This window comes from Petaurus breviceps, unplaced genomic scaffold (assembly GCF_028583685.1).
Source record: "Petaurus breviceps papuanus isolate PSGF00001 unplaced genomic scaffold, PetGlider_PUasm1.0 91041, whole genome shotgun sequence".
NCBI lineage: Eukaryota > Metazoa > Chordata > Mammalia > Diprotodontia > Petauridae > Petaurus > Petaurus breviceps.
The window spans coordinates 36261268-36284213 of record NW_027187400.1 but is presented as its reverse complement, the minus strand read 5'-3'; the positions used below and the strand labels follow the sequence as shown (position 1 = coordinate 36284213).

General features: G+C 43.6%; 1 protein-coding gene and 1 long non-coding RNA gene across 7 annotated transcripts in view; one reads left to right on the top strand and one right to left on the bottom strand.

Moving 5' to 3' along the window:
* LOC138153893 (uncharacterized) overlaps window positions 1–22946 on the bottom strand; it is a 354866-nt gene that overhangs the window by 66713 nt on the left and 265207 nt on the right. The window lies entirely within an intron of this gene.
* The window catches only part of PLCH2 (phospholipase C eta 2), a 352788-nt gene that overhangs the window by 241254 nt on the left and 88588 nt on the right, over window positions 1–22946 (top strand). For all 5 annotated transcript variants that reach the window (XR_011166493.1, XM_069078304.1, XM_069078301.1 and 2 more), the window contains one exon: window positions 19953–20123. Coding sequence is in view for 4 of the 5 variants with exons in the window: in XM_069078304.1 (XP_068934405.1) it covers window positions 19953–20123 (171 nt within the window). In the remaining variant the exon portion in view is untranslated. The remainder of the gene's footprint in view (window positions 1–19952; window positions 20124–22946) is intronic.

Below are 22946 nucleotides of genomic sequence, written 5' to 3'. Positions count from 1 at the left end.
GGCCTTAGAACAGGGGATGTCAGAGCTGGGAGGGGCCTTAGAACACAGAATGTCAGAGCTGGGAGGCCCTTAGAACAGGGAATGTCAGAGCTGGGTGGGCCTTAGAACACAAAATTTCAAAGCTGGGAGGGCCCTTAGAACACAGGATATAAGGCCTGGGAGGGCCTTAGAACAGGGGATGTCAGAGTTTGGAGGGCCCTTGGAACAGGGGGTGTCAGGGCTGGGAGGGGCCTTAGAGATTATCTTGTTTAGCTCCTCTTATTTCTCAAGTGTGAGAAAAATGAGGTCCAGTGGGAAATATCCTAGGCTCTGCTCCTGAAACTATTGACTATTTCAGACAGGTGTGCAGAGAGCTGGGAGCCCAGGAGGGATAAGTCCAAAAGGAAGCAAAGCTTTCTCCTTTCCCACCTTCCTTTATTTTTCTGACCTCTTAATAGGCAGGTTCTTATTTCTGGTTCTGTGGCTCCCACCTGAATTCTATGTCTGTCTGATGTTCTCTCCCTGTCTTCCCCTCTCTTTCTTCCTCCGTTTCTCTCTCTCTCTCTCTCTCTCTTCCTCCATATCTCTTTTCCTCCGTATCTCTCTCTCTCTTCCTCCATATCTCTCTCTCTCCCTCTCTCCCTCCCTTTCTCTTACACACACACCCACACACACACATCCACACCCCACACACCCACACCCCCACCCACTCCAACAACAACCAAATTCTCTTTTTCCTTCCTCTCTAGTCCTTCCTTAGTAATGCATCCCTCATTGTTAGAAATTATGAAAATTCCTCCTTCAGCAGTAGCCCCTGCCTTTATTGTTTGTAATCACAGTTTCCATCTCTGACTGTCTCAGACTTCTGGGCTGGGGCAGGGGGAGCATCTTGGGAGGTTTCATTCTGGGCTTCTTTTGAAGAGAACCTGAGAACCTGACGCTCAAAATGAAAGTCTCCCTCCCTCCCTACCGCCCCACCTCCATCTCTTGCCATGATAGTTTTATTCCAAACCTGGGAAGAAGGTTCCTTGAACCTGAAAATCATTGCATTGGGGCTGTTGCTTCCCATCTGTCTTCTAGACAGCTGCCTCTGAGAGGCCGCTGGGTCTCTGTCTTCTGAAGTAGGCTTCTCTTGCTTAGAAAGAGTAGGCCATGTTCAGCTGGAGTGAGGAGAGGAGTCTGGGCTCCAAGAGTGTGTGTGTGTGTGTGTGTGTGTGTGTGTGTGTGTGTGTGTGTGTGTGAGAGAGAGACAGAGACAGAGACAGAGATAGAGAGACTGAGAGAGAGACAGAGAGAGGCAGAGACAGACAGAGAGAGGCAGAGACAGAGAGAACAAAAGACTGAGACAGAAAAAAGGAGACAGAAACAGAGACAGACAGAACAAAGAGAGGCAGAAATGGAGACAGAGAGAGATAGAGAGGAGGGAAGGAGAAAAGAGGGAAAGAAGACATAGAAAGGAGAAAGGAAAGAGAGAAAGAATAGAGAATGAGAGAAATACATACCTCACCCCCACCCCCCAAAGACACATACACATATGCACACATGTGTGAGTACACACACACACCACACACATGCACACAGACACACACCACGCATGCACATGCACACATGACACCTGACAAAATCGAGCTCTCCTTGGGCAGTTCCAGGGTCTGCCCACTGGCAGTAGGTGAGACAGGGCACAGGTCTTCTTGTCTGCTGCCCAAGCGGCTATGCAAGTGGAGAGACGGAGGTCTGGGGCCGGCAGGATGCCCTGTAGCTTTCGGGTCTCCGCTCCCTGCCTCTGGGATTCTCAGCCCTTCAGATTCAGTGCCAGCCTTCCTGCAAGCAGGCTTGAGAGGAGACTCTGGAGCATTCCCAGCAGCCATTGTCAAGCATTAGGGCAGGCTGATTGACTGAGTGAGCACATTCCACTAAATTCAACAATGTTTTTAAACACCAGTTATGTACCTGGTACTGTGTTAGTCTGTGGGGCTATAAAGACAAAAGTCAGTGTCCCTGCCATCAAAGTACTTATATTCTCTCTCTTTGAATTTTAATTTTTTAAAAGTCTAAACTTAAACATTATCTTTCCATATACACCACAGACAAGTGGGTTGTCCATGATACTACCTGGTTCTCTATCCCCTGCCCTCAGGGCACTTACATTCTCCCTCCCTTTTTTCCCCCGTAACTAGTATTTTATTTTTTGCTAATTACATGTAAAGATAGTTTTCAACATTCATTTTTATAAAGGTTTTGAGTTCCAGTTTTTTCTGCTTCCCTGCCTTCCCTTCCCCTTTCCCAGTTTGGCAACCTGATATAGATTATACATGTGCAATCAGGGAAACATATTTCCACATTAGTCGTGTTGTGAAAGATGATACAAAACAAAAGGGAAAAGCCACAAAAAAAGTGAAAATAATATGCTTTGATCTGCATTCAGACTCCATAGCTCTTTCTCTGGGTGTGGATAGCATTTTCTATCACAAATCTTTTGAAATTGTCTTGGATCATTATGTTGATGAATAGAACTAAGTCATTCATAATTGATCATCACATGATGTTGCTGATACTATGTATAATATTCTCCTAGTTCTGCTCACTTCACTCAGCATCAGTTCATGTAAATATTTTCTGATTTTTCTAAAGTCTGCCTGCTCATCATTTCTTATAGCACAATAATATTCCATTATATTCATATACCACAACTTATTCAGCTATTCCCCAATTGATGGACATCCTCTCAATTTCCAATTCCTTGTCACCACAAAAAGAACTGCTATAAATATTTTTGCACATGTGGGTCTTTTTCCCTTTTTTATGATCTCTTTGAGATACAGACCTAGTAGTGGTATTGCTGGATCAAAGAGTATGCACAGTTTTATAGCCCTTTGGGTGTAGTTCCACATTGCTCTCCAAAATGGCTGGATCAGTTCACAACTCCACCAACAATGCATTGGTGTCCCAATTTTCCCACACTTTCTCCAACATTTATCATTTTCCTTTTTTGTTATATTAACCAGCATGATAGGTGTGAGGTGGTACCTCAGAGTTTTTAATTTGCATTGCTCTAATCAATAGTGATGTAGAGAATTTTTTCTTATGACTATAGATAGCTTTCATTTCTTCATCTGAAAACTGTCTGGTTCATATCCTTTGAGCATGTATCAGTTGAGGAATGCCTCAATTCTCTGTATAGTTGAGGAATGAGACACTGACTGTTTCCCATCTTTCTGATTTCTTTCTGATCTTGGTTGTGTTGGTTTTGTTTGTGCAAAAAACTTTTTAATTTAATGTAATCAAAATGATCCATTTTGCATTTTGTCATGCTTTCTATCTCTCGTTTGGTCATAATTTCTTCCATTCTCCATAGATCTGACAGGTAAATTCCTTGCTCTCCTAATTTGCTTATGGTATCACCCTTTATGTCTAAATCATGTACCCATTTTGACCTTATCTTGTCATACAGCCTGAAATGTTGGTCTATGCCCATTTTCTGCCATACAGTTTTACAGTTTTTGTCAAATAGTGAGTTCTTTTCCCAGAAGCTGGAGTCTTTGGGTTTATCAGATAGTAGATTGCTGCAGTCATTTACTACTCTATCTTGTGTACCTAATTTATTGCACTGATCTACCACTCTTAAACAAAACTCTTTGGTACTGGCTAAGAAATCAAGTGATTGGTCTCTCTCTTTTTTTATAAATTTTCATTCTTAAAAAATTTCTGAACTTAAACATTACAGTTCCACACAAATCATAAGGCAGAGACAAGAGGATTGTCTATGATACTATCAAGGTCCCTATACTGTACAGCTGACTTTTCTTTTTAAATATTAATAAGGTTCACATGTAGCTTTTAAAATTGGAGGTATTTACTTCCTCCTGGGCAGAAACAGCATGTACCATAGCTAAGTAATTTTTTTCTTTAAAACCCAACATAGTCCAAAAAGATATAGAGTCATGGAGTGGGGTAGTAACAGCTGAATGAATGAGGTGGAGATGCTTAAGCTAAGTCTTGAAAGAAGCTAGGGAGTCTTAACAGTCCAAGGTGAGGAGGGATGGGGTGGGGGTGGAGGATGGGGTGATCATCTGTGCAAAGGCAGGAGGTAGAACGTTGTATGTGGGTGCATGGAACTGGCCGTTTGAGCTGGAGCATAGAGTGTATGGAATGATAGTTATGTGTACAACCTGGAGATAGAGGGGCTGGAGGCAGACTGGGAAAGGCTTCAAATGTCAAACAAGCATTTGCATTTTGTACTAGAGGTTATACATTGCAGTCAAGTCAATAAACACTTACTACATGCCAGATACTGTGCTAAACACTGGAGATACCGCAAAGAAAAACAGAGTCCCTGTCCTCAAGGAGCTCACAGTCTAAAGAGGGAGGTGTATGCTGGGTACATGGGAGGTCATCTCAATGAGAAGGCACTACTATTGAGGAGAGCCAGGAAAGGCCTCTTGCAGAAAGTGGAATTTGAACTGAGATTTAAAGGAAGGCAGGAGGAGGAGGATGGTGATGATGATGGTGATGATGGTAATAGTTATGGTGGTGGTGATGATGGTAATGATGGTTATGGTGGTGGTGGTGATAATGATGATGATGATGGTGGTGGTGGTTAGGGTGGTGATGGTGGTGATGATGATGGTGGTGGTTAAGGTGGTGATGGTGATGATGGTGGTGGTGGTTAGGGTGGTGATGGTGGTGATGATGGTGGTGGTGGTTAGGGTGGTGATGGTGGTGATGATGATAATGGTGGTGGTTAGGGTTAAGTCTTGAAAGAAGCTAGGGAGTCTTAACAGTCTGTGGTTATGGTGGTGGTGGTGGTTGTCGTGATGATGATGATGTTGTTGATGATGATGATTGCAGGCATAGGGGACAGTCAGTTCTCATGCCCTGCTCTTCAACAACACTGACCTCCTGGCTGTTCCTCACAGAGGACACTATTTCTAGGCTGGGCATTTTCCTAGCTGTTCCCCTTCCCTGGAATGCTCTCCCCTCTCAGCTACCACCTGCCTTTATGTCTCAGCTAAAATTTTACTTTTGACAAGCCATCTTTCCCGGTCTTGCCTTGGCACTAGACTCTCCAGTCTCCCCAGGCTATGGCTTGCATGTATATAGTTGTTTGCATGTTATCTCTCTAGACTCTGAGCTCCCTAAGAGCAGACACTATATTTTTGCCTTTTATTTTTTGTATTCCTAGTGCTTAGCCCAGTGTCAGGCTATACAACAGGTGCTTAATAAATGTTTAGTTGCCTGACTGATATGAAGTAGAATTACACTTTGCATGCAGGACAGTGTATGTTCTTAGGAATATCAATTTGGCAGATAGAAGAAAATAGTAGGCACCCTTTAAAAACCTTGGCATGGGCGGGATCCAGAAAAGTCCTGGGAGTCATGAAGAGGACATTTTGAGTAGGAAAAAGTACTCATGAACCATCTATGTAATGCATCAATGAAAGATCTCAGGATGACTAGGTGGTACAGTGAATAGAGCACTGGGCCCTGGAATTAGGAGGACCTGAGTTCAAATCTGGCCTCAGATACTTAACACTTACTAGTTGTGTGACCTTGGGCAAATCACTTAACCCCAACTGTCATGCCTTTCCCCCTCCAAACAAAAAGCAAAAAAAAAGGAAAGAGATCGCATTCCAGACTAATTATTTTTTTAAAAATGCATTTAAATGGTACCTTTTGTTTTTATATCACCTACATTTCCCAGTATATCCTTTCTCCACCCCAGTCATCTCTTATCATCCAGAATAAAAGGAGAAAAGGGGAAAAATGTTCAGCAAAACTATAAAAAAATTTTTTAAGTCTGTCATTATACGTAGTCTCCTAAACCAGTGGCATCAAATTCAATAATCCCTGTGTGCTGGCAGTATATTGACCTAGAAAACCACAAATTGCATTATCTGTGTTGTATTGTATTTTTATTTATTTTGCTAAACATTTCCCAATTGGAATCAGGTTCAAGTGGCATTGGAGAGTTCTGCCTGTTGATTGGACCTGTGGGTTTGACATCTTAGTCTAAACCCCTCAGCCCCCATGTCTTCAAAGAAGTGGGGAGGTGTATTCTCATAACTTTCTTTAGCGACAGTTGGGTCATTATAATTTTGCAGTATTGAGTTTTAATTCTTTTCCTGTCGTCATCCTTTCTGCTGACATTGTCAGAGCCGTGTTATATATTGTTTTCCTGGTTTTGCTTACTTTGCTCATCGTGAGTTCAGATAGATCTTTCCATGCATGCGTCTCCTAATTTTTTGCATTCATCATTTCTTACAGGACGATAAGATTCCATTACATTCATGTAACGCGAACTTGTTTGGCATTCCTTGGTTGATGAGTGTCTACTTTGTCTCCATAGCCACCACAAGGAATGCTGCTATAAATATTTTGGTGTCTGTAGGACCTTTGTTTTTGCCTAGACCCACTTCTGAAAGCAGAGCAGGGGAAAAAAAAAAAGGAAAAGACCATCATTAAATCATTTAAGAGAGAGTGAGAGCTCTGGGGGCAGAAAGGTCCCTGCAGTAAACTCTTGGCAGGCAAAACCACTGCAAATTGGGAGCTCAGCAATGCAGTAAATCATCTCTTTTTTAATGATTACAGGGACATGTGCAGCCTTCCTTGGGGGTGCAAGCAGCCCTTGCTTGCTTCCTAAATGGAGTGAGGGCTAATGATGGGCCTTGAATCACACATGTAGCAAATCCCTGAGCTGGGCTTAGCAGAGTTTCTAATAAGTGCACACTTTGCTTTGCCAGTGATTTTTTCTCTTCCTGCCCCCTCCCCTTTGCCACATGGGAGAATGACTGCCCATGGAAGTTGCTGATCTGTCACAGATACAGAATCTACAAGCTAGAAAGGACCTTGGACCTCAGTCCATTTACTCTAGGCCAGACCTGACCAAGAACCCACTTCCTACAACATCCTCCATGAGTGGCCATTCATCCTATGCTTAAAGACCTCCAATGGGGGAGCCACCACCTCTTGGGGAAGCCCATGCTGCCTTGGGACAGCTCTCATTGCCAGGAAGTCAGCCTGCCAGTTTCCACTGACTTCCTTTGCTACCTGATCCCTCCTTTGCCTCTCTTAGTTCTGCCCACCCAAACAAAACAAAGTAAGTCCAATCTGTCTTCTACATGACCCAACAGTTCTTCAGTACTTGAACCCAGCTCTCCTGTCTCTCCCTGCTGCCCAGTCTTCTCTGCTCTGAGCCAAGCAGGTTCACATACCTGGTTTCTTGAATTGATTGATATACCAGAGAATTTCTAAGGAAGGGACTTTCAAATAATTCAGCTTATTTGAGCCTCAAATCAATCAATCCTTATGCATTCATTAAGAATTCATTATGGGCAGCTAGGTGGTTCTGTGAATAGAGCACCAGCCCTGGAGTCAGGAGGACCTGAGTTCAAATCGGGCCTCAGACGCTAACACTTACAAACCCTGTGACCTTGGGCAAGTCACTTAACCCCAATTGCCCTGCCTCCCCCCCCCAAAGCAAAAAGAAGAATTCATTAGGAGCTGTGATAGGCACCAGAATGTCAACACCTGGAGAGCATGGAAAGTTTCATCTTTGCTTCTCTTTGTATCAGGACTGGCTACCATAGAGCACAGGGCCTGGAGTCAGTGAGACCTAAGTTCAAATCTAGTCTCAGACACGTACTAGCTATGTGAACCTGGGCAAGTTACTTCACCTTTCTTTACCTCAGTTTCCTCCTCTGTAAAATGGGGATAATCATAGTGCTTCCCTCCCAGGGTTGTTGTGAAGATCAAATGAGATAACTATTAAGCACTTAGCAACCAGCACATAGTAGACACTATATAAATATTAATCATCATCATTATTATGGTAAGGAGGCATTAAATAAGTGTGTATTGATTGCTTGTCAGAATTTAAAGGGACTTTAATCATAACACCTTTCTTTATTCACAAATGAAAATCCAGTGAGAATAAATCACCTGCCCAAGTAATATATGCAATATGAAATTAAAGTCCTTCACAAGGCTGGTTGCCTTCCTTTGGATGTTAATCATAAAAACAATGACCTTACTAAAATGTAGTGCCCAGGACCTTCTAGGCATGGTGGACAGCCTGTGCAAAGACAAAGAGTGGGGAGATTGAATGTCATAGATAATGAAGTAGACCAGAGGCATAGCACCAAGCACATAGTAGGCATTTAATAAATGTGTGTTAATTATATCATATTTGAAAAAAATCTGAAAGATAAAATAATCCAAATTCCTCTTTTATAATTGGGGAAACTGAGGCCTAAATTGTAAGGACACAATCTTCTAGATAGGATCTGACAAGGTCAGAGGGGAGTGAGACTATCATCTCCTTATTTCTCAAGTCAGAAGAGTGGAGTCTAATTTCTGGAGGCAGAGGGAGGAGTGTGGTTTGATAGACATTGATCCCCTAGAAGCAGGCAGAATAACCAGGCTTCCACCAGAGACTTGAAGGAGAAGAAAACAAAATGATGACTGGTCCTCCCCAAGGGTATACGTGCAGCTGGAGAGTCTGCAGCTTGGAGTGAAATGCAGGAAACTGCCTTTGTAGCCCCTTCAGCCAACATTTTAATGTCTCTCTCCTACAAGTAGAGGGGAGGAATTAGTCTGCCTATCTGCAAATGGGCAGGGCTGTCAGGAATGTGCCAGGGAAGGCAAGAGTTCAGGCAGGATGGCAACCATCTCTGAAGAAGGCTTGGCTTTGCTCCTCCCCTGGGGGATGCAGCAGAGAAAGCAGCCAGCCGCATTGCCCTAGGAAGATGAACTCCCAAGCAAAGCTCCTATGAATTGCTCAGATAATTAATACTAATTTTGTTGTAGAAAAATCTTGATATTATTTAGACCATCCTGAATTGCCTAATCAAGATAAAATTCTGTGTATTAGCTAAAGTACAAATGGAATAGAGTTTTATTAAAATTAATATATTGTGGGAAGACTTGTTACATCCTAAAAACGACTCAATACAATCAGTCACCCATGGGGCTTAATTTTCTAATTAATGCCCTCTTGCTGGCTCGATTGCAGGGTGGTTTATTACTGTAATGGGCTCTAATTCAACACTAGGAATTTTAAAGATGGGCCTGGGCTTTGATCTCCTGGTATGTCTCATTTGGAAAACGAATGCCATTTTACAGCTACATCAGAAGGGGTCTTTGGAGGCACCATCTTCAATCAGACCACCCACTACACAACATTGTCATCCTCTTCATTCAGTCTTTTTGTTCAATTTTATTTTATTTCATGGTGCTAGTTTGAAAATGGGCAAGAAAATCTCCCTGATCCAGGTTGAAAAGACAAAATTACATAAAGCAGATCATAACAACAATGATAGGCAGACAGATAGCAGTTAAAGTATGTGAGGTACTCTCATTGCCTCATTGGAGTCCCACAACAACTTGACCAAGCCTTTATGAAACACCTACTATGTGCTAGGCACTAGGGACACAAATTGAAATGATGAGTCATTGCCTTCAAGGAGTTTATATTCTACAGTGCTGTGAGGTAGGTGTTGCAGGTATTTTTATTCCCATTTTACAAATGAGGAAACTGAGGTTCAAAGAGTGTCATTGGGGGCGGCTAGGTGGTGCAGTGAGTAAAGCGCCAGCCCTGGTGTCAGGAAGACCTGAGTTCAGTTCCGGCCTCAGACACTTAACACCCACACAAAAAAACTAGCCATGTAACTTTGGGCAAGTTACTTAACCCCAATTGCCCTCCAAAAGGCAAAAAAAAGAAAAAGTGTTGTTGGATCACTGATTTATGATTAAAAGAGGGTGACTGGTCGGGGGAAGCATTTATTAAGGGCTTACTATATGCAAAGCATGGTACCAGATGTTGGAGACACAAATAGACAAGACAATCCCTGCTCTCAAGGGACTATCACATACTGGGGTAGGGAGATGTTTCGGGGAAGAAAGATCTTGTGGTCCTTAGGTACAGTGACAAACCCAATACACCTTCTTTAGAGTCATTTCTATTATTAAAAGCATATATGTTGCTGATGGTGAGCCCATTTGATGATTCAAAAGTTTTGGGTAGTGGTAGCTTTCTATTTTGGTCTTCAGTAGCTGTTGTTATAGTATAATAATAATAATGTTATTATTACTGACTTTAAAGGTCATCTGGTCAAACTCTAGCATTTTACACATGAAGAAAATAAGATAAAGAAGTGAACGTTCTTGCCCAAAGTCACATAGATACCAAATTAACACACCCTGACTTTGGACTCTAATCTTGTTCCAAATACAGTCAGTTTTTTTCATTGTATCCCTTAGATTGAATGAGTTTCCCAAAGTCACATAGCTAGAAAGTGTCAGGCAGGATTTAAAACGAAGACAGTGATTTCAAGTTCAACGTTCTTCTTTACCACTATGTTGCCTTGAAAGACCCAGGTAAAGGCACTGGAATCCAATCCAATCCAAGAAATGTAGATTAAACATATAGTAATATGTGCCAGGCACTGTACCGAGTGCTGGGGATATAATTAATAAATTAAAATGCAGTTCCTGCCCTCAAGGAGCTTACAATCTAATGGAGGGGGGGAGACAACACAGAAAAGAAGGCAGGAAATGAGGGGAGAGGGGTATCTTTTGTAGAATTGAAACCAATCATAGCCGTCAATGTAAAGTAGAGTGTGTTGAGAATCCAGTTTCTGCACTCTGCAAAGGAAGGCGGAGGGAGGAGTTTGGTCCTCTATCCTCCAGTATGGGAGGGGAGAAGAAGTTGAGGAAGGTAGTGTCCATCATGTAAAGAGGCCAATTAAAGCCTGTGGTACAATGGATAGAGTGCTGGGTCTGAAATCAGGAAGAACCGAATTCAAATCCAGCTTCAGACACTTCCTAGCTGTGTGACCCTGGGTGAGATACAACCTAAAATTGCTTCAGTTTCCTCATCTGTAAAGATAATAACAGCACCTGCCTTCCGGGGTTCAAAAGAGGTCACATTTGTAAAGCACTTAGCACAGTACCTCGAACATAGTAGACACTTAAATGTTTACTTCCCTCTTTCCTTCCTTTCACAATCTGACCCCCAGCTTATCTTTCCAACTTTATCACACAGCTGCCCTTTGTGGGCTTTATACTCTAGCCATGCTAGACTCCATCCTGCCCTTATCTGCCTTTATTCAAACTGCCTAACTTTCCTGCAGTGGAGACCTTGCCTCTGTCTCTTACCTACTACTTGGAAGCAGCTTCAATGTGATACTATTTTGGGGGGGGATAACCCTAGGATGGAGCCTGATGCCTTGAACATTGATGCTTAATAAATGTTGAACTAAATTATGTTCCACATGTGGCCCATTGTATGCTCACCAGGCCATTTTGAATTGTGTTATGTGTTGCCTTTTCTTTGGCTATTGGGAAAGAATGAGAGCATTTAGACTGCTTTGATGAGGCCAGTGACTAGAAGGGTTACTGTCATCTCAGCTTTGTTTCTTAAATCTTCCCATAGGGGAAATGCTAGTAGTTGTGGTGGGGAAATTGGACTCTCTGAGGAGGTGTCCATGGTGCTGATCTCTAGCTTTAGATCCAACGTGTGGGCTTTTTCTCACTGACAACCACACACATATATATGTTAGGGCTGTCTCATTACACAAAGATGTGAGGATTGAGCTGTAATGAAAGATCTCCACACACCCAGGAAGCTGTCAATGGAAGAAAGTACCTCATAGCCTTCTCTGTCGGGTCTGCTTACACAGCAAACCATCTCCACTCTGGGTTTGTTCCTGGTCTGGCTCTGTCGCCCAGAGTTGTAGGGCCTGAAGGGATGGCCTTGTCCATAATGGGCCAGTTGATGGATCTTTGATTAAGACCTGGAGCTTGTTAATTCTGAAGGCTTTGACGTCAGGAATTCCTCATATCTAGAATGGCTCTTGGGCCAGGTTGTATCTCTGTTTAATGTCTGAGAAACTGCTAAGGGAATCATTTTCCAGGATGAAGTTTTCCTTTGTGAGACTCCCCTTTCTGTCTTTAGGCTCTTCCTGGACAAGGAGCAAGTTTGTCTAATCTTTCTGCAGGTGCCCCTTTTTCAGATTTTTCATTCAATGGGGACCACCATCATTTTGCCTCTATATGGTCAGACCTGTTCACCAGAAATCTGCACTCCAGTCAGGTGATCTTTTAATTCCTAATAGGACTTGATATCATACCCTCTGGATGTGACCATTTAAGTCATAGTAGTTGAAACCACCAGGGAAAGGGTAAAAAGAGGAAAACAGGAAGGAAAATCAAGGGCATAATTTTGGGGAATGATTACATTCAGAGAAGGTGGGGAGAGGAAATAGGAATGAGTGAAAATAAGAGAATCAGGGGTGGCTAGGTGGTACAGTGAATAGAGTATCAGCCCTGGAGTCAGGAGGACCTGAGTTCAAATTTGACCTCAGACACTTAACACTAGCTGTGTGACCTTGGGCAAGTCACTTAACCCCAATTGCCCTGTGTCCCCCCCCCCCTCCAAAAAGCAAAGAGAGAGAGAGAGAATCAGGAGAAAGAGCATGGAGTCATGAAAAGCAAAGGAAGAGAGATGTTTAAGGAAGAAAGAGTTGTCGGCAGGGTCAAATACTGTCAAGAGTACAAGTGGGATGAATGGTATAAATGGGATTTGTGGTTTCAATAGGAGCTGAGTCAGCCGTGATTCTATGACTCAGTATTGAATGATCATACTGTGGTGACCTGTGAGGCAGGGTCTAGTGGAATCAATGACATGGCAAGGATGTGTTTGATCACATGCTTCGTCGTGGAGCATGGATTATACAAAGCATATCTTTAGAGATGGAATGGACCTCGGAGGTCTTCTAGTCTAAACCTTCCTCATTTTACAGATAGAGAAATTGCGACCCTAAGAAGTTAAGTGACTCACAAGGTCTCACGAGTTATAATGGTGAGAACTAGGATGTGAACCCAGGTTCTCTGACTCCAAAAATCCAGTGCATTTTCCTTCATTTTTTTAAAAGTTGTTGACAGCTTTTATTTTTATATCACCTCAATTTCCAAGTAGATCTCTCCTCTTTGCAGAGAGCTATCTATCCCTTATTTATTATTTAGTCATTCTCAGTCATGTCTGACTCTTCTTGACCCCGTTTTGGGTTTTCTTGGCAAAGACATCAAAGTGGTTTGCCATTTCCCTCTCCAACTCATTTTATAGATGAGGAAACTGAGGCAAACAGAGCTAAGTGACTTGCTCAGGGACACACAGTGTCTGAGGCCAGATTTGAACTCAAGCCCTCCTGACTCCAGGCCCAGCACTCTGTCCTCTGCACCCAACTGCCCCTGTGATAAATAATGGACTTAGGGTGAGAAAAGCACCCACCCCCATTATTCCAAGGAAGAAACTGAGGACAAGAGAGGAAATGTGTGACCTTAAGCTAATCACCCTTATCCTTTCCCTTATAATAAAGAATTTTTTAAAGAAATGAGAAAAAATAATTCAGTAAAACTAACATTCTGACCAAATATGACATAATAAGATGTGCTGTATATTATCATGTAGCATGTATGTTATTATATGTTATGTGTAATAACACATGTCATGCCAAGTGCTTTGTGCCGAGTTTGACATAGTAACATGTATCTTACCCACCCTGACATATAATAATATACTTTCTACCAAGTCTAACAAAATAACATGTGTCTTACTCACATTTCATCCCAAGTCTGACATAATATTGTGTCTTACCCAGCCAGATACATAATGACATGTCATGCCAAGACTGATCTATAATAACATATTTTAGCACTCATTTTAATGTATGACACTGTCTCCCTCAGTCCTATGGGAGGTATTGTGGGCGATACAAAATATAACCCTAAGTCCCTTTGCTCAAGGTACTGACAATGTAACTGGAGAGAGGAAGTTAACAGGGTACCAAAGTTCATGGCCATGATCACTTTGAGAAATCTGGACTTGGTACAGTGGGATGCCATGGCAGGTTCTTGAGTGGAGATGTGGTGTCTTGAAAAATCAAAGATACTCTAAGAAGATTGGCCTGATAATGAGTTTCAGGATAGACTAGATGGGTCATGTCCAGGAGACTGTTGCCATAATCCATTAAATGGGATAGTGGCCTGGGCTTGCTTGAGAGGTGCCCATGAACATAAAGAATGATGGCAGAAAGTGGGCATGAGGAACAAGTCTAAAGGATGAAGGAACTCTCTATGCACCTGTCTTCAGGGTGGCCCCTGGAACTGAGGGTACTGATGAGGCATGACTAATACGGCAGGATGATGTGGTTCCAGGGAACCTCATGGGAGACATTGCCTGCAAATACCCCCCACCCTACTATGAAAAAAAATAATAATAGCTAACACTTATATAGCCCTACTATGTGCCAGGGACTGTGCAAAGGGCTTTACAATTATTATTTCATTCAATTCTCATAACAAACCTGTGAAGTAGGTGCTATTATTATCCTCATTTTACAGATGAGGAAACTGAGGCAAACAGAGATCAAGTGACTTGCCCAAGGTCACACAGCTAGTGTCAGAGGCCATATTTGGACTGAGGCCATCCTTAGCTTCAGGCCCAGCACTCTATCCACTGAACCACCCACCTGCCCCCCAAAAAGAGGAATTTCAACAGGAAGTAGAAGCCTAGTTCTAGATGCCTTCCTGCTGATGGAAAAAATAAGAGGACCAGCTTTGGAGTCAGAAGGCCCCCAGTTTTAAATCCCACTTACTGAGATTCAAGATAATATTTCTCTTTCCCCATCCAGGTTTCTCATTCTCCCACCTCCTCTGTGAGGGTTGCTTTATACCATTTGAGATGCTCATGTAATCCTCCTGGAGCTTCACAATTGTTATTTATCTGACCTGGTATGTTACATTTACGAAGGATGTCTAAGCAGGATGGACTTTTCCCTTGGTGTCTGTCTCCTGTTGAATTTCAGTGAGTACGCTGAGTAGCAGGGGTGAGAGAGCCCTGGCCTTGCCTGAGACACATGCCTAATTGGCTGTCACTGGTCTGTACTTGTGCAGACTTGACTATGGATGGGTTCACGGCATTCCCAAGAGAGTTCATTCTCCCTCACACCCTTTGTGCCCTACTCACTCTGGTTGCCTTATAAACAGATCTGAGCAGTCTGGACAATACGGCCAGCATATTTACAGGCTCCTTGGCCCTGTATGGTCATGAAGAAGGTAGGCTGCATTCTAAGGACTGAATAGGCTTAAAAAATCGAGGTCCCCACCATCTTATCCTAGGATCCTGAATCTAGGGCTGAAAGGGACCTGAAAGGCACTCTCTCTATGGAAGTCTCTCATTTAACAGAAGGGGAAACTCAGGCCCAGATGACTTGCCCAAAGTCACACAGACGATAAGTGGGATTTAAATCCAGGAGCCCTCTGACCTCAGGGATTCAACCTAAATGGTTCAGTGGATAGAGTGTTGGGTATGGAGTCAGGAAAACTCAACTTTCTTAATTCAAATCTAGCCTCAGACCCTTACTAGCTGTGTGACCCTGAGTGCGTCACTTAACCCTGTTTGTCTCAGTTTCCTCATATGTCAAATGGACTGGAGAAGGAAATGGCTAACCAAGAATTGGACACTATTGAAAATGACTAAACGACAACCACCTGGCTCCAAAGTTGGTCCTCTTCCCACTGGCCATATACCTTGGGCCTCCTAGACCTTCCATCAGTGGAGAGCAGTGCCTATACTGTCTGGCCTGGCGTCTACTTCCTGCTGAAATCCCTCTTCACAGTAGGGATGGAGGACATTGGCGGATGGTGTTCCCCATGAAGCCCACAGGAATCTCATCATCCTGCTAGGTTGTACCTGGTGGTGATTGGTGATTGCTCCTGGGACCCTCTGAAGAAGGGTGGAGTGGAGAGCTCTACCACCCTTTGGTCCTTTGGACCTCCATCATGCCCTGCTGTTTGCCAGCTACTACTCCCTGTTCCCATTTTCATCTTCCTTTTATGTATCATCTTTCCCCATTAGATTATAAGCTCCTTGAGGGCAGGGGCCATCTTTCTTTTTCTTATTTTGATCCCTTGGTGTGGGAGCTGCCTGGCATATAGTAGGTATTTAATAAATGTTTATTAACTGACTGACTGATGAGGATTGAAAAGAAGGGAATCAGGATCATAGATTTGGTTCTGGAAGGGACCTGAAAGGAGCCTAGTCCAACACCTGCCTCCTGCCTCGCTTTTCAGATGAGAAAACTGAAGCCCAGAGAGGAAAATGATTTTTCCCAAGGATATACAGCACATTAGTATTGGATTAGGGATTAGAACCCAGGTTCCTCGGCTTCTAGTTCACTCTTTTCTGTTGGTGCCAAATTGTGTTTTCCCTTCAGACACTGTCATCTTGGGAGCTTCAGTTGAAAGGTAAGCAGGGGATGGAGAGGATTGTATAGCTTTCCTTCCCTGCTATCTCTAACCACAGGTGTTAAGAGGGGACAGAAACATGGAATAGGGGAGCTTGGACCCTTAGGGACCATCAAACTCAACCCCCTCATTTAATAGAACTGGAAACTGAGTCTCAGGGAGACATGAATTGCCCAAGGTCATATAGCTTTCAAATAGAACTGGTTCTCAATGTACGAGATATCACAAACCTTTTAAAGCATTCTTTAAATGTGGTTTACTCTTGTTTACCTCCAAACAGTTTCTAACTCAAACACTAACTGTGATGTTGGTTAAGCCATTTACCATCTCTGAACTTCAGACAGCTCCCTTGGATTGGCACACTAGCCTATCTGCTTCTCCCCTTCCTCCTTTTTCCTTAGTATTTTCCTTCAATGTTAGTGTTGGAGTCAGAAAGAACAGGGGTCAAAGTTTCTTTCTCTGGCACTGGTTGTGTGACCAACCACAGGCAAATCAACCTCCTGGAACTCCTGCTTTTTCATTCATCAAATGAGGGAAGGAATGTCTGCAATACCCACCTTACAGGAGTGGGAAGTTCAAATGAGATAAACTTTCAAGTATTAATGTACACTATTATATCTGCTATTGTCATAAAATGTAAGCTCCTCAAGGGCAGGGACAGATTTCATTTTAATTTTTATATCTTATGTCTGTTGTTGTTCAGTTGTTTCAGTTGGGTCTGACCCTTTGTGACACCATTTGGGGTTTTCTTGGCAAAGATACTGGAATGGTTTGCCATTTCCTTCTCCAGCTCGTTTTAGAGATGAGGACACTGAGGTGAACAGAGTCCAGTGACTTGCCCAGAGTCACACAGCTAGAAAGTGTTTGAGGCCAAATTTGAACTCATGTCTTCCTGACTCCTGGCCTGACATTCTATTCACTGAGTCATCTAGTTGCCCCATAGTAGGCACTTAAGTGGCTACTGATTGATATCTAAAACTACTAAGTCATGGGTTGTAATCTGTATTCATGGAAGCAGCTCCTACACTGGGAGTTCTTTGTACCCAATGAAATCTCAAAACCTTGTAGTAGTATCATTTAGACCCTCTTCCTAAGCCAGAGTGGAGTTTGACCCAGTCCCCTTAATGGAGATTTCATCCAATTCCCCTGAACCTGCTAAGTATTGGCCATATGGGAAGACCATTTAGTTGAGCCGCTTCCTTAGGGCCATAAATTTAAAGCTGGAAAGGAATTTAGAGGTTATTTGGAGTCTAGTCCTCATTTTAAAGAGAAATCCACCAAGGACCAGAGTCACAAAGCTAGCAAGTAATCAAATTGGAATCTGTACCCAGCGCCAGCACTCATTCCAGTCAATGGCACCAGGGAGGGCAAGAAAATGGATTTGTTTTTGGGCAAGCAGAATGCACTTAGATGTTCTTGGGAAAGGGCCTTTCTGAACATAGAACTGGGCCAATGCGGTCAATCATATCATTGTGTACAAGGGACCCTAACGGGAAGTGAAGCTGATGATCTAGGACACTAGAAACACAATCAAGGTTTTCTGAGTTAGCGTCGCAAAGACAGCAATTGGCCCCGGAATGCATGTTACAAAGTGGACTGCGGTAGCTCTGCATCAGCCTGAATACTGATGGCGGAGACTGCCGGTGGAAGCTGCTTGACCCAGGCAGTCACTGTAGGTCTCCCTGCTTTGGGAATCCTGTCAAATCCCCATCTAGATGGATGGCTGCTACCGTTCAGATGATTAGGCAAGCTGAGAATTGGGCTACTCCTGATGTCATTGTGAAAATTGGACTTGGAGGGAGGGCTCCAGGCCTCCTATGTCTCTCTCTGTTTATAACTGATGAGCAGCAACTTTTAATTAGCATTTTAACAAAATGGAGTCTCAGAGACAGAGCTGGTGGCCACATGTGATTTTTAGCATCCAGGGTGATGGTCAGACCAGAAAGTTTCTTGTTGCCTTGACTCAGGGTGGGGATCTAGTCTTTATCTTCTGCTTATGCCTGGGTCTGGCATGGATCTCAAAAAGGCAGAGTTTTCTCAGGTTTCAGGATGGTGGCTTCTAGTCCCTACCCTGCCACCTCTCGAGACTCCCTGTCTATTCTGAGATACTGAGCCAGGTTATGAGTAAAAGTATGCATACATATATACATACATATACACACAATGTATACACATACATATATATTTGCCAGTTATATGTAAAAGCAATTTTAACCTTCTTTTTTTCCTTCAAATTTCGAGTCCCAAATTCTCTCCCTCCCTTCCCTGCTACTGAGAAGGCAAGGGATTTAACATAGGTTATACATATGTAGTCATACAAAACACATTTTCATGTAAATCATTCTGTGAAAGAAGACACAGACCAAAAAAACCCCCCAAACCCAAGAAAAATAAAGAAGTATCTTTGGTCTATATTCAGGTTCTACCAACTCTTTCTCTAGAGGTAGACATCTTTCATCATAAGTCCTACAGAATTATCTTGGATCACTGTATTGCTGAGAATAGATAAATTATTCATTGTTGTTTGTGTTTGCCCTTCATTTTCAAAGAGGACCATGGGATCAGGGAAATGATGACATGACTTGCAGTTGACTTTGGTTCTGCTCATTTCACTTTGCATCAGTTCATGGAAGTCCATGTTTCTCTGAGAGAAACACAGCAGTATTCCATCACAATCATATCCAACAACTTGCCCCATTGATGGACATGCCCTCAATTTCTAATTCTTTGCCATCATTATGAATGTTTTAAAAAATAATATTTTTTGCCAATTACATGTAAAAAAAAAACCTTTCCACTTCTAAGGACATTTCTCTTGCTTTTATTTTAGTTATTAATTTGAATGAAAGTCTCATTGACATCTTTTGTTTCTGTACCATAATCACCTCCGTATATGCACTACTTCTTCTACCACCTGGTGAGTTTTCTTTCTAACAAAGAAAACAGTTCAGCAGAAGCCATTAGAGTTGACTGTGTCTGACCACACATGTAACATTCTGCACCCGTACCTCCCCACTTCTCTAAAGAAAGGAGGGAAGTTAAGCATATACATCATCAGGGTTTGGTAGCTCTTGCTCAGGGTTCTTTGGGGGCTCCCTTTGAAGTAGAGAATACTTTGGCAGAGATGGCTTAAGCCCAGACTGTCTTAGCTCAGCTTGTGACCCATCTGCTCCAACAAGGCTGGTTTCCTTACTATTCTCTCTCTCCCTCAGTTTTCCTGGAGAGAATTGGACCCAATATCTTCCTTATTTCCCTGTCTATTGCTGCTCCTCCTCTCCTAATAATGATCTCTGCCCCTTTTCCAGCTCCCCCAGGACTATTACCCATTTTCCAAGACTCGACTCAAATGCACCCTTCTCATGGAATCTTCCTCTGGTTTCTTCCATTTTTTTATCTAAACCCTCTTCTTCCCTTAGCAATTAGAGTACTTCAAGAATGACCTGGGACAGGTCACAGGAGCATAATATTTAGAATTTAATGGGTACACAGAGATCTTTACATCCAACCCTCTGAGGATCAGAGACGTTAAGCTACTTGTCTAAGGTCACATACTATTATATAGCAGTCAGAGGAGGGGACAAGGAAAGGAGGAGGAGGAAGAGAAGGAGGAGAGGGGGGAGAGCTGAGTTCCTGCAGGCCCATGCCCCCAGCGGCTCTTTGTGTTCCAGGAGGCAGATACAGATGACAACCAGGGCACGCTGGGCTTTGATGAGTTCTGCGCCTTTTACAAGATGATGTCCACCCGCCGGGACCTCTACCTGCTCATGCTCACCTACAGCAACCACAAGGATCATTTGGACACAGAGGATCTGAAGCGTTTCCTGGAGGTGGAGCAGAAGGTGATAGGGGCTTGGTGGGAGGAGAGGGGGTACCTGGGAATAGGCAGAGGGAGAGGGGGAATCTGGGAAAGGGCATAGGGAGAGGGGATGCCTGGTAAGGGGCAGGGGGAGAGAGGGTGCCTGGAAATGGGCAAGGGGAGAGGGGATGCTTAAGAAGGGGCAGGGGAAGAGGGGGTGCCTGGGAAAGGGAAGGGGAAGAGGGGATGCCTGGGAAGGGGCAGAGGGAGGGGAGTGATTGGGAAGGGGCAGGGGGAGAGAGGATGCCTGGGAAGGGGCAGGGGAGAGGGGATGCTTAGGAAGGTGCAGGGAGAGGGAGAACTTGGGCAGGAATGGCAGGAGGGAGTCAGCAGACAGTTCACATCCCTGAGTTGCTGTTGCTTCAACTCTAAAATGGCAGTGTTGAACTAGATGATCTCCAAAGTCCCTTCTAGTTCAAGACCTATGACCCTAAATCCCCTCAGTAGCCTCTCTGAGCCTCAGTTTCCTTAGCTGTAAAATGGGGGAGCCACATTGAAAGGGAGCTCAGCTGGATGACTTCTGAGGTCTTTTCCTCTAGATCTTTGATTCCACGGCATACAGAACAGTTCATCAGTCAGTAGGCATTTATTAGACACTTATGTGCCAAACACTGTATTATAAACTCTAAGGGTTAAAAGAAAGGCAAAAAAAATTTCTACCCTCTAAGACATCTTCAAAGGTAGACAATCATACAGAAGACTAGGTCCTTCCAAGTCCCATCCAGTGTGAAAGGAAGGCAATCTCAGGGGGAAGGCTGCAGCAGTGAGGAGAACCAGGAAGGGGTTCTTGCTGACGGTGTCAGAGGTGGGATCTTCCCCCGGTTTGCCTGACTTCTGGTCCAGCACACCAGTCCTACCTGTACTCATCCAGAGTAGCTGATTAATACATGCTTATTGAAAACATATTTATGGAGCTTGAATTGTCTTCTGAGCTCTCTGAAGGAGAAGGAGCTGGAAATCCTGTCCTCTCTCCCAGGAAGCTCAGTTTAGCTGGCGAGACAGGCCACACAAGGACAACAAGGCAGCTCAGTGCCCAGTGAACAAGCCAACAACAGACATCCCACAATCCTGTTGGAGGAAAGGGGACAGAAGAACACTGACAGCTGTCTGTGCCAAGCCTCAGTGGGCACCTGCCTTTGTTCAGCCCTTTGTGTAACCTTGAGATGCCTCCTGATCATCTAGGGCCCCAGAAGCTCTAAGCCATGAGGGCTTGGCTGCCCAGTTTTAATAGACAATGCCCTGCAGGATCATCCTTGACTGCAGGATCTGGGTGTCTCCAGGACATGGGCTCCCACTCGCTCAGAGATAATTATGTCATGGATCACCACTGGACATTATCCCCTGATGTCTCATTCTAGAATGTGAATTACCTGTCTTTAGTTTCTTTATGAGGTTGCCATGCAGTCCTGGACCATCCTGATGGCAAGAACAGGGTAGGAACCAGGATTTACCAAGCACTTACCAAATTCCAGGCACTGTGGGTGCTGCTGAGGCTACAAAGACAAGCATTAAGTAGCTCTTGCCCTCAAAGAGGTTTCCTTATATTCTAAAGAGATGAAATAACATGTAAATAGACAAAGGCATACAAATCCAAATATTGGAGTTGGGAGGTACTAGTAACTGGGGGTCAGGAAAACATTCATGTACAATGAGCCTTGAGGGCATATGGGGGTTCTGAGAGACAGGAAGGAGGACAGAGGGCATTTTGGACCTGAGGAGGGCCTGTTCTAAAGGTGGGAATTGTGGGGTGTGGCAAGAAGGGCCAGTTTGGCTGGACCATAGTTTGGGTGATAGAGAGTCATTGCAGGAAGCCTGGGAGGAAACAATGGAGCTACATTGGGAAGGGCTTTAAAGGCTACTTACCCTCTCCAGGCCTCAGTTTCCTTCTCTGTAAAACACTTTGGGGTAAATTAGACCCCTTTCAACTCTAAATCTAGGGTTTTAAGAGCCAAGTAAAGCAGTTTATGTTTTCACCCTAGAGGCAACTTTGTCCTTGAAGAATCTTTGTGGGACTGTGGTTTGCTAACTTAGGAGGGGAAATGATTCTAGTAACTAGCACTTGAGGCAGTGGGCTGAGCCCTTGGATCAGGGTTGCGAGAGAGAGAGAGAGAGAGAGAGAGAGAGAGAGAGAGAGAGAGAGAGAGAGAGAGTGTGTGTGTGTGTGTGTGTGTGTGTGTGTGTGTGTGTGTGTGTGTGTCATGGACCTCTTGGGCAGTCTGAGGAAGCCTACAGAGCCCTTCTCAGAATTGTGTTTTTCAATGCATGAAATAAAATACACGGGTTTATAAAGGCAAGCAAGTTATGTTGGAAGGAAGGAAGGAAGGAAGGAAGGAAGGAAGGAAGGAAGGAAGGATTTACTAAGAGTCTTTTATGTGCTAGGCACTGTACTAAGTGCTTTACAGATATCTCATTTGATCCTCACAACAGTCCTGGGAAGTAGTTGTTATGATTATCCAAATTTTACAACTGAGGAAACTGAGGGAGACAGATGTAAAATAACTTGTCTGGGGTCATATAGCTAATAAATGTCTGAGATAGGATTTGAACTCAGGTCTTCCTGATTAGCAGAGCTCTATTTATTCTGCCAACTTGCTGGCTCTGTCATTATCAAAATAAAATTTTTGAAAAGTTCTCAGACCCCAGACTCAGAACCTTTGTCTTAGAACTTTTCACCACAGACAGCCCGTTTTTGTGGGTCCTATCAGATTGGTGGCAGGGGCCATCCTCTGGGCTTTCTTCACCCACTGGCATTAGGCTCTGGCTCCTTTGCTTTCAGGAGGAGGTGCTCAGAGGGGTTTCTTGGGGA